This window comes from Euprymna scolopes, chromosome 14 (genome assembly GCF_053919585.1).
Source record: "Euprymna scolopes isolate OS-2025 chromosome 14, ASM5391958v1, whole genome shotgun sequence".
Lineage (NCBI taxonomy): Eukaryota > Metazoa > Mollusca > Cephalopoda > Sepiida > Sepiolidae > Euprymna > Euprymna scolopes.
Window position 1 is genome coordinate 51,950,990 of NC_136495.1, and position 12,940 is coordinate 51,963,929.

General features: G+C 32.7%; 1 protein-coding gene across 10 annotated transcripts in view; it reads left to right on the forward strand.

Annotated features, from left to right (window-relative positions):
* Positions 1-4,663: 4,663 nt before the first annotated feature.
* The window catches only part of LOC145293007 (histone-lysine N-methyltransferase SETDB1-B-like), a 166,276-nt gene continuing 157,999 nt past the window's right edge, over positions 4,664-12,940 (forward strand). For all 10 annotated transcript variants that reach the window (XM_080139265.1, XM_080139270.1, XM_080139269.1 and 7 more), the window contains exon 1: positions 4,664-4,817. In XM_080139265.1, coding sequence (XP_079995391.1) covers positions 4,772-4,817 — 46 coding nt within the window. In that variant the 5' untranslated portion in view covers positions 4,664-4,771. The remainder of the gene's footprint in view (positions 4,818-12,940) is intronic.

The window sequence follows — 12,940 nt, forward strand, 5'->3', positions numbered from 1 at the left end:
CGACCAGCATCAATAATAGAGAAATACCAACAGTAAACGTATGCTATGTATTGACATCATAGCAGACGATAAGTGACTAAATGAAGAAATTGAGGGCGATATTCGGCTATATCTCCAAGGATGACGACAAATGATATGAAAGAATAAAAAATAAAGGAAAGATATTTTTCAACTCAGAGAAATATGAACTGTCATTGTCCAAGACAAAAAAATAAAAAAACAAACAAACAAAAACTCACATATATAAAGAACTGTGAGTTATCTTTCTCTTCTCTCTCTCACTGACAAAATTTTCATTGACCTTTTAACTGTTAATATGAGGATCTTTGCTCAGTGGATTTGATTAAAAAACGAGTCTTGCCTAATAACTTGATTATCTTCTTTTTTTAAAAAGTTTTTTGTAGTTTTTCATATATCTATAATCCATTTTAATTAATAAAATTTATTTTAATTGTTTAATGGTGTTATCTGTGATATCTGTACATGTGTTTGTCATTCGTCATTTCTTTTTTTTTTTAGCTTTTTTTTTTTTTGACACATTTCAAGTTTATATACATTCTACTTGTAATGGGATGGTTGAATTATGGGCAACAAGTTCAAGACATGCTTATAAGAAAGTAAGGCAGAGTGTGTTCTTAACATGTCTGTTCAGGACGGCATCCCAGGTGTAAGAGATTGTTAGATTTGACAGTTGACAGCACGTCTCTATATACTAACTGGATATTTAATTGAAACGATTCTTTAGTTAATCTAATATATAAACAGCTATATGTTGATATATCTGTCGGTCTGTATATCTGTCTGTCTCCATATTTTCAAACTCTATCTCCTCTGTAACTAAAAGTCACACAGCAGTGCTAGGGGCCTTAAATGATTTGATTTCGTACAGGCCGTTCTTTTATGGGTCTTTAGCTGGTTAAAATTGTTTTTAAAGGGTTAAAATTGGGTCAAAAGTGAAAAAATCGTTATACATTTTGTACATTCATCTTAGTTTATTTTTAATTTTTTAATTTTTAAGCGGTTTATATGTGTGTCATGTTGGTACAATGTTAACATCACCAGCTTTGAATGCTACAGTTTTGCTTTTGGTTTTGATTCTAGCTGATGGCACTCAAATATTTTTTTTTTTTACTTTTGAAATCACGATTCTGTAATCTGAATAAATTAAAACCTGGATAAATTAAAATTTGAAGTGAAATATCATATTTAAGCGTATTTTACGACTGGGCAAATCCCCCCTCACCCAGTGATATACAAGAAAAACAATAACATAAAACCATTTTTAATGCCAATACAGAATTTTTTCTTCCATTCTACTCTGGCCCCAACTCTTAACATTCGCCGTTGATAGATTATTACATTTTCTATCATTTGGTAACAGATATTTGTTGTTCATCTTCCCTCTTTTTTTGTTGTTAGATTTACTACATATTTGTCAACATTTAATGCTTTTTGTGTTTTGTTTTGACAAAAGTAGGATAATACAAATTAATGATAAAAAATTACTATTGTTTAACTGGTCGAGTGGGTTGGGTAGGTGGGGGTCATTTTCAAGATGGCTGTGGATTATTACATGATTACTGCATGATTAAAAAACTAGCATGATGTGGAAATTCCACGGAATGAGAAATATATTTAATCAACAAATATGTTTGATAAAGCTTATATTGTATATGGGTAACAAAAAAATTTTTTTTTTTCACAGAAAAAGCAATAACACAGAGGGAATATGAGTTTATTAACATTTCTATAAAAAATAGTGTCCATTCTATTTCAAATATAGAACTGATCTAAATAAGATAAATTAATAAGTACTAATAAATACTCAAAAAGCAACATTATGTTACATAGTTCAATGAAATAATAAAATCACATGGCAAGAGGCACTCTTTAATTTTCTATTTCAGTCCAGCACCTATAGACAGACAATGTTCTTTATTTTTCCCTGTTTCTTTCGAATATTCCCTTTTTTATGTAAGGTTTTGCTGACTGAAGAACCATTGCATATCAAAATTACCATGACTTTCTTTTTCACCCCATTACAACAATGATCACATTTTTATTGTAATGATGTTTAAAAACTAGACTACATCAAAGGGAAACTACTCTCATATTCTTGTCTAGGTGTAGGATGCGCGATCGGAGGGGTAATCAACCCATAATCAGGATTTATCAATTTATAGGACCGAGGTTGCATGTTGCTATTTTGATTGAAGTCGGAAGTCACCAATTGTAAGATGTGTATTCATGGGACCATTAAAGGTAAAATTAGCAGGATTACCAATCCACATCCTTACATAAAGAAATAAAAATGAAATCCAGAAAATGACAGCACTTGACAAAGAACACAAAATCGCTAAATTAATACAAATTAAACAACATTTATTTATGTGTTAGGAATATTAATTTAAATTGTTCCAACATAAGTGTTTTCTTGTGTTGAATGTTCATAATGAAGGATTAATGAAGTGAGGATTTTGTGAGATTAGCTCGAGGTTTTGAAATTACTGATTTTTTTATAAGAGTGCTGCACGAGGGCTTAAAGTCGATGTGGCTATTTTTGAGAGAAACAGTCCATAAATCATATAAGTGAATGTGTGTGTGTTCGTATCATAAGAACAATACTTCGACATAAGATTGTTTCAAAGAAGATTTAAATCCTTGCTTGATGTGGTAAATTCCCATGCTGGAAATTAAAGTTCATCCTGTCACGTGTAAAATCATGACAGGAGTTTTAATGTCTTCTGCAGACAGAGTTTACTCAAACGTATGTCGAACTTGTGAAATTGAAGAGAAAAACTGATTTGATTTTGGTGGGCAAATCTTTATATAAAGGCTTTATCGAACATTCCAGCTTGTTTACTGTATTCATACACGATGGAGTGTAACATAGTTCCTTTTCTTTTATGTGTGTAATGGTCATGTCACAATATCATGTTCCTATGCATTCTTCATATGTATGAGTGTTTCAAAGCAGGAGTCACTATAAAATATTCCTGCCGGGCATTTATTCCAGCCAGGCATAGCGGTTGCCAGATAAGAGTGTCAGATTGGCTTTTTTAAAGCCAAATTTCATGAATTTGGCTCTTTTTTTTTTTTTTTTTTAAGGAGTTTGACACTTTTTCAAAGTGTAACATATGAACTAACTAAGGAATGAGCAGGCAGAATATTATATAGATATTTCAAAATATTTTTTTTGTGTGTTCGTAATGTAGAATTCAAATTTAGGATCAATCAATTTGATTCAAAATGTGTACGAATTAGGTCCATTTTGAGGTCAATTATCCCGCATATTTGACCATTTGCGAAAATGACTTTTAAGAACCCTGTAGTGGTACTCAGGTCTCATAAGACCCCTTTTTCCACCACAAATAAAATAAAATAAAAAAATCAAACATGTGAAATAAACAGGGTTTATTTTACACAAAAATAACAAGTAACAAACAAATCATTTTTCAGCGTCCAAAAGGTGTGTCTGGATAGACAGTTCTTGCAAATGTGAAAAGTTATTGAGACTGTTTGTCGTTTCGACAAGAAAAAGCAGAGAGTGTCCTTTGTTTTCTCAGCGAGAAAACAGGCTTAATTTTTGTGTGTGCTAGGAGAAATAAAGAAGGTAAATGTCCTTGCGTGCCGCTGAATATCTGCATTATTCGCCATGTGTGTGCATGCGTGTGGATCAGTGCTTCTCTCTGTGTGTGCATGAATGTGGATAATCGTGTTTTGTCATGCTAGCAGAAAAATACGTAGCAACGGAGTTGTTGACGTGAATAGAGAAGTGAGTGAAGAGCGGTGAGTGAAGAGTGAGGAATGCAGAGTGTGGAGCGCCGAGTGAGAGTGAGTGAGTGAATTTGTTTAAGTATTTGTCGATCGGCTCCCAGGTGATGTGAGAAAAACGGTTTTGAAAATTAAATCTTTCTTTGAGTGTTGATTGATCGAGAAGTGTACTCTTTTGTCATGTGGTATGCTTTCAGCTATGTTCACCGAACAAAGCGCATTTTAAGTTTTTTTCCCTGCAGAATTTGTGTGGGCATATTTTTAAAACTCTTTATGCCTCTGAAATTTATCTTTTTTTGTTTGCGCCCGTAATTGGGTTTTAATTTATTTATTTGCTATTTTTAGAACAAGAAGTGAATGCCTTTTTTTTTTTACGTGTGCTTTAACCGCACAGCCCGTAAACTGATTTTTAACGATCTTGTTATATCTATGTCAGATGCACCTTTTTTTTCTCATTTTTGTTTTTAAAATTTATTTTTTGTTTTGCCACCCAGACTTATGGTTAGTGGTAGGATTAATAAAGAGCATGTGTTCTTTTATGACTTTTAATTTTTTACATTGACATTCATTTCAGTTTGATTAGGAACAAACTGGGCAATATATTGTTCGAAATCTTTAAATTTTCAAGTACTGTTAAAAGGAAATTTTATCTAATATGTTTTTTTTAAATAGTGCCGAGACATAGTCTTTAAAGCTTTAATCAATTTTATGACTAAACAATACCGTAATCAATAAATATAACTCCTATTTAAAGCTTAATAAAAAAAATAATAATTTGCTAAAAAAAAACAACTACAAAAAACAATCAACAAAAGATATAGTTTATTAAAAAAAAGTAGAAATAAAATTGAAAACAAAAAGACTCCTAGGCAACACCGGTGTCATCTTTTACCAAGGGGAGATAACTTTCATGTTTGTAGATGGCGCTACTTATTGAAACATATTTCTTTGTGGCTCTTTAATTTAAATCTAGAATTGACCAAAAAAACTTACGAAAATGTCGACTATTGAGAGATCTTCTCCCAAAGAAGACATCGATAAAGGTATATTTCGTTTTACTTATTTGTTTCAGTGAAAATCCTTTTTAAATCGACGTCGATTTCCTCTTAAAAGAGAAGATTAAGTCACCTCTATACCATGCTGTTCATTTCTATCTCTCATCCAAAATATAAATCTTAACTTATTAAATTTGCCCCCATTTACTTAAAATTAATTTTAATTAATACATTTAACGGCGAGAATTCGGAATACAGTCCGTATCATTTTTTATTTAATATATATAAAAAAAAGCTACATTATTATTGATTCAGCATATTATCCAATTCAATTAATGTACATTTGTTCACCTTCATACCTACTGTAATTTAAATTCTCCCTTTTTAATATATATATATATATATATATATATATAACTTTTATCTCCCCCCCCCCCCCAAGAAGGTATATTTCCACTTAGACGTAAAGGGAAGACTGTGCCAGATTTATAGGGTAAACCCAAGTGGGTATTTTTTTACGACCTGCCCCGGCGCATTATAAACACCCCCAACCACTCCATGTTAAGAACGGTTTTCGGAATCCCCCCCCCCCCAACATTCCCATGTTAAGAACGGCTTTCGAAGTTGGCGGGGGCGGTGTTCATTCTGAAATCCGTTCTTAACATGGGGAGGTTGGGGTGTTTATAATACGCTGGGCGCTGGGGCACGTCATAAAAATTTATCCCCCCCCAGTGGAGGTTGAGCGGCAAGGTGTTTGTTTACATTACATTTAAATTTCTGCATGTTATTACGGTCGAGAAAATGAGATTCCAGCTGCGTTTACATAGAAATGCGTTATTTCGATAACACCTGCGATAAAGTGTCAGCTTTGCGGCCTCTATTCCAAAGTTTCACCATAATTACTGTTAATGCATTCAATTACTTCATTTGGTTTTTTAATAGAAATTCAATTTTGTGAGTTTCGATTTTCGTTCTAATTCCGAACATTGTTTATTTTACTAATTTAAAACAAACTTTGCCATTTCTTTATATTAACCCCGCCACGAAAAATAAACATTGTTGTATTTTAAATCATTCAATTTTCGACGTTGGTATTGAAATGGTCATAAACTCTGGGGATGTTTGCGAATTTCGTAAATAAATAAGTATTTTGTTGTTTTATTTCACTTTAAAATGTTTATTTACCACATAATAGCACCACGGGTGTCGCCATGTTGTTTATGTCTGAATGCAACTACAGCAGCTCTAAACGCTTGCATATTTGCACGAGATAGCAAACATAAGCGTCACGGAGCAAAAGAAAACGTTAAAAAAAAATGACAGTTATGTGCTTCCATAGCTGAAAGAACATGGCGACACGCGTAAATTAACCGTGTAAGAAAAAATAAAAAATAAAATCTTATTTGGTCAGCGGAGATGCTACGAGTTTATAAAAATAAATAATTATAGAGATGATTTTTGTTTGATTTGTGATATTTTTTTGTAAATGTTTTGAGTTTATTTGCGTTTTATTTTATTTTTTTTTTAAGGATAAAATCGAAAAACGCTAAATTTCTGTTATAAAATTCTGGGTTTGTTTTACAAAGTTTCGGAAAAAAAAATGGTCAAAAACATATTGAGTGAGTTTTTACCAATATTTTGTTTTATTTTTAATTTTATATCATTATCGAGATTTCAAAGATGTAAGAGGTAGTTCGCGGTCATTTTTTTTCTTCTTCTCACGTAGCACTCGACAGTACTTGTTTTTCGAACAAAATAAACCTTAGTAAAAACGCTAAAAATTTATCCAGCTAGGTAGAAGCTTGCCTTTGGTAACATTTATTTATCATATTTGTTTTTTTTTTTTTTTTTTAACCACTGTTTCGTACCTCTGTCTATTGTAAAACAAACCCCAAGATAGATTTTTTTTTTTTTTTTTTTTTTTTTTAAATATAGCAGAATATCCATCCACACCCTCCTAGGGGGAACTCTGGATCGGGACAAAAGTTAAAATTTTCTTTGGTTTAAGATTTCTCGGCAGCTTTGCCGTTTAGTTGTACAAATATCCTCGAACCCTGTAAATATCATGCTGGCTGGTTGAAGAAAAGACCAGTTTAGTTCCGTTTACACGTGTTTATAGGTAGTAGCCATCGGTATGAAGGGAGCCGGTTAAAAGGAGAAAGAAAGAGACAAGTGTTACTGTTGCATGTATATACGTATGTAGGAGCGTGCATCCGATAGTATAGACAGGTCAAAGAGTTAGTGTCTCATGGTAAGAAAGAGTAGGTGTGTAGGTGTATAGTCTTTAGCATGACAAAGAATGTTCGTTTGGGTAGTCCTGTGGGAGACTAGAAAAGGCTCCCACAAAAACACGAGTTCATATTTCAAGCCATATTACTTGTCATATACATACGCACGCACGTACGTCCACACACGTACTTATATTCACGTTCGCGTACATACTCACATTCACGTGTATACACACACACGCTAACGTACGCACATGTACGCACAGATGGACAACGTCATTTCCCTTTCAAAGGAAATCCACACATGCGCAAAAGACCATCGGAAACAATTATAAAAGCAAGAGCAATAAGCAGCATCTTCCTTTTCGGACCAGCTCTCGAGCTGAGAGGTTCGGTGGACCAGCCACCTCCCAAAAGGGAGGAGCGCGCTCGTCACGTCCCCTGCTACTATGTATGGGGCACGAGCTAACAGACAGTATGTACACTCTATACGTTTTCTATCTCCATGACCTGGATTGACTTTTTCTCATTCTCTCTCTATACTACAATAGACTTTCCTCCTCACCAGCTAACAGCGAGAGACGCACACCAAACTGGATTGACTTTCTTTCTTTCTCTCTCTATGACAATAGACTTTCCTTCTCACCAGTAAACAGCGAGAGACGCACGCCAAACTAAACACGTGTAGTACCCTTTTCTTTCACTTGTTTCTTCACAAAATAAATCCTAGTTCGTTTAATTCAATTAACGTGTTGTTCGTTCCTTCCTCAAAGCAATTCATTTTTCCTTTCCCAATTCAAATCATTTCTCCTGTTTTTCCTAACGACTGGGGGATATATATATAATATATACTCCAGTCCACTACAAATTGGCGACACCCGAACGTGAGATGAACATGCATTTCCTTCTATACACTAGTCCTGTAGAATGGTAAAGTTTGCGTGGGTACAACACGTGGAAATAAATGGTATAAGAGAAGCATAGCTAGCTCTCGTTACTTCTGGGCAAAGCAACGAGAAGAAGAATTAAAGGTTCGTGATTTCGCCTTTTATATACTCGGTCACGTGATTGAGAATTGGCTTGTGATTGGACAAGCCAGGGAGAAATGGATTTCAAATCTCGAAGTCGTGAGAAGTAGTCTCTGCCTGTTTGTAGCGGCTGTTACAGATACCCCCTTGTTGGAAAGGTTTTCTTCCGAAAACAAAAAAATGTTTATCGAAATAAAAGAAAGGTTCTTTTATGTGTGTCAATTGTAATTTAGAAAATTCAAAGTAGTGAGGATTTTGTAGTATGTCCGTCCATAACAGTTGCTTGTAAAATCCGTTTTTTTTTTGTGTCAACACGAGGTTTGTTGCTTGTGACTGTGTTCAAATTTGTTCCGTAGAATTGAATATAATTTCTTTAAATTTGAACGATTGTAGTGGAATTTGAAGTTGTTAGGGTGCTCGTTGCTGACAAATTGTTTTGTTGACTGGTTTATTTCGGTGGAGCTTGTGAAAAATGTGTCGAGTGTGTTCTTCTGTGAAGAGTGTTTTGTATGGCTAGTCGCCAGTAACGTGTTTTTGTTGGACTCGACTGTTGAGTAAACAGATATTTATTTTTTCTGTGAAAAGTATTTATTTTATTTTTTTTTTTTGTAAGGTAATTTTGCAAGGGGAATGTTTCTTGTAGCAGCAAATATTCTCGCCATGTTTATAAATGGAGTCGAATTGACCCTTATTTTTGTTGTTGTAATTTGTGCGATGCATGTAAAAGGCAGGGAGTTGGTAATAGCAAAAGGTAGCATAAAAACAGCGAAAGTCCAGGCCAGATATTAGAATTTTTCATACACTGTTAACTCTTTTTGTAGGCTTTTTTATTTTTTAATTTTTTATATGTAGCCATTTTGAAAGAAAAGGTGTTTTTTCTTTGTTTTTTTTTTGAGGAAGTGTATCTGGTTAAAACATTTTATTTTTCGTGAAAATGTGGAATGTATTTGAAGTGAAATGTATTTATGCTAAAATGTTTTTACCTTTTTTCATGAGACCTGTGGCTTTGAAAATGTTTGGCATTTTTTGTTTTAATTGTCCAGCGATGATGTTTTGTTTTTCTTTTCAACGAAAAGAATATCTAGTGTTAGAACAGAGAATTCTCAAGTGATGAGTAAATGACATTTGAAGGTTGTTTTTGCTCGTCAGTGTATTATGACAGTTTCTTTTTGTTTTTTTTTATGCTCCTTTGTTTTGTTCATGACAGGTATGCCGTCAAACCGAATTTTTGAAAAGAAAAAAATTCCTCGGCAATGTGAAATGTAGCATTACTGAAAGTTTGTTGTTTTAAGCTTAACGAAAATAACAAAAAAAGCCTGTAAGGTTCATATTCCGGGGTCACCATTTTAGTTAATAGTGAAAAAAAAAGAATGGAGCTGCGTGTCCATATCACGTTGGGGGTCACCATTTTAGTTAATTATGAAGACAAAACGGAATAGTTGTATATTCATATCACATCGGGTTCGCCAAAATATAGAAATAAGGGAACGACGAAATGGTGTTTCATTCTATATATTAACAAACAACTTTATTTGTTATTTTCGTTAGTGTCGTTAGAAGAGTACAAGCGTACAAGACAGAAACATTAGTATGAGAGTTCAGTGTTTGTGCGTAATAATAGAATTAATATCATGCCGGTTGGTTGAAGAAGAGAACAGTTCAGTTCCATTTACACATGTTTCAGGTAGCAGCCGTCAGTATGCAGAAAACCGGTTAAAAGAGAAAGAAAGGGTAAAAACTTCAGTGTGTTTACATGTTGTGTGTGTGAGTTGTATGTTCTTTAGCATGACAAAGAATGAAGAGAGCCATTGTTAGCTTTTAGTACTCACGTTCTGCCGGGGGGAGGGAGGCTAAAGTCCGCCGGCGATGTTTGCTGTTGGGCAGACCAGTGAGAAAAAGGATTAATGGTTTCAGATTTCACATGATAAAGAGCTGGCTTGTGATTAGACAAGCCAGGGAGAAAATGGATTTCAAATCCCAAAGTTGTGAAAAGTAGTCTCTGCCTGTGATGTAGCGGGTGTCAGTTGCTACACTATTATTTCACATGTGAGGATGTGATTAACATTTAATTTAAATTAGTCTCGTTATTTTACACATAAAGAAAAGAAAGAAATAATGCAAGATGAAGTTTTAAAATGATTTTTATATTTAGGAGTCTTATTAAGAGTGTGTTGTTGTGTCTTAGAGTCTTAGAGAGAGATGTTGTAAGAGTTATTGTTCGTGTTATAAAGTTTCATGTATATTAAAAGTTCATACTTAGAAGTGTAGATATGAGATGTGTATGTCAAGACATTTTAAACCACATGATATACATAAGACATATATAACAATTTTCACTTTACCTTTTGGTAGAATCACAACACAAAGACGACGTTTATAAAAACACATGATGGGTTTATTTCTTCTCCCTACCGGTCGTGGTTTTCATCAAGAATTCAAAGCTTCCCATATTAAGTTTCAAAAGTGACCGTCTCGCTTCTAGACGTTCGAATCCCAACTGCAGACTATCGTCGGTCGTCCTCAAACTCTCTCTGACTCTCCCCCAGTTTCTCCCCCAGTTCTTTCTTGCTTAACTCTAAAGTTTTCTAACTATATTGAGAACTTCCCATTTTCCATGACGTCATACACGTTAAAACATGTGTCTTCTTTCACGTGTTCTGGAAATGCGTGTCCAAAACTTTTTCCTTTGTTTACAAAAGGAATTTTAACCTATATTCTCAGTAACCTATTTTTCCAATATGTTAAAAACATGTTTATTATATTATCTTGTAGTTGCATTCTTTCAATTGAATGTTCATAACAGAATTGAAAATACACATTCTTTTCTTGAAACTATTTTATCTCTAAGCTAAACAATGGTTTGATTTACATTCCATTTTCTAATTCTCTCTCGTAATCTATTTCTAAACCTAATTTACGAGGTTCGAATTTCATCTATGCTATTTCATTTTCATTTTAACTAAATCTCTTTTTATACTTACATGAAAAGGGGACAGCCCTTATCATGTAACATGATTAAATGTGTTTTATTTTATAATTTATAATTAAAAACATTGAACAATACAAAGTAAAATTTTTGGTACTTATGTATTTTTGGTTCCATGCAGAAATATTATTCTGGAAGCCATTCTCAACATGAGAAGGGGGAGGGTGTTTTGTAACTATTCTGTGCTTCCATCTTACAATTGATTAAAAAAATATTGTGAAACTTGAATTTTAACTAGAAAAACTATTTAAAAATAGCGCGGTATAAAAAATGCATAAAAATTAAAGTTTAGTTTAATTTAATCTGCCTCTTAAACTTTAAATAGGTAAAATTTAATCACATTATTATTGAAAATGTAATCATGTGATTATATTTTAATTTAAGTTATACACTTTGTTTAACAAATAAAAAAGAAATAATGCAAGATGTTTTTAATTTTTGGGTACTTATGTATTTTTTGTTCCATGTTGAAATAATGCTATTTTGAAAGCCATTCTTTATATGGAGAGGGTGTTTTGTAGCTATTCTGTGCTTCAGTCTTACAATTTAATAATGATAATAATAAAAATACCAATATCGTGAAACTTGAATTTAACCCCCCCCCCAAAAAAAAAACATTTAAAAATAGCGTGGTACCAAAAAATGCATAAGCATCAAGTTTTGGTTTAATTTTACAGTAGATATTGTTCTCAGATGCATATGATGGTATCACTCTCTGCCATCATATGCATCTGAAAACAATATCTACTGTAAAATTTGGTGCTTATGGATTTTTGGTACCACACTATTTGTAAATAGTTTTTTTCAGGTTAAATTCAAGTTTCACAATATTTTTTTTTATTCAATGGTAAAGTGGAAGCACAGAATAGTGACAAAACACCCTCCCCCACTTCATGTTAAGAATGGCTTTCAAAATATTACCAAAAATACATGTACCTAAAATTTTACTTTGTATTGTTCAATGTTTTTAATTATAAAATAAAACACATTTAATAATTTTAAAATTTCATCTTGCAATATTTCTTTTTTTATTTGTTAAACAATGTGGTTAATTTAAATTTTAATCACATCCTCACATGTGAAATAATAGTGTGATTAAATTTTACCCATTTAAAGTTTGTGAAACATTTCTAATATACCCATAAACAATGCCAATTTCTCTTTACGGAGAATAGATACAACACTCTGATCTCAACTAAGTTAGTCTTTCATTTGAGTGGTTAACATGTTTTTGTCTAAACTTATCGTATTTTCCTATCCACCATATTGAAAATTACTATGCAATGTGATTGTGATTATTACTGATATGTTAGATGAGAAAATATGTGGTTGGTATATTTTTGTATGTATGTGTGTGTGTGTGTGTGTGTATATATATATATATTATACATACACACATATAGGAAATTAATATAACCCCTTCTATATATTCCTTTGTCAAACAATAAACTCTTAACTCGAATATGTGTCTATATTTGGATTTTCAGAATTTAATTTTAACAACTAAATTTATATATTGCTCTATTCTTAAATATTGAGCTTTTCCTTTTTGGCTAGGATCACCCTGAAAGTATTACCTCTAGTAATATCTATCAGGATTTTTCATTGGATTTTAATCTGTGTCTTATCTCGCTTATGGCTCCAATAATTTTTTAAGGCAATTATGAATTGCACCCTAGTCTCTTAGGTTGGGAAATTAGTGGGAACCAGTGCCCACCAGATTAAGAAACTCAATTTCAGATTTTTTTTGTCGTTGCCCTCTTAATCAGTTGATGTTGCAAAAGTCTTAATAAATAATTTACTATAAAATAATAAATATCCCAAACCAACATTTTCTTTTCATAAAATAATACCAAATTTATTTTGGTAGATCAATTATCTATCAAATTATGACTCTTCAAAATTATTAACCTGCAGAAAAATGTGAAC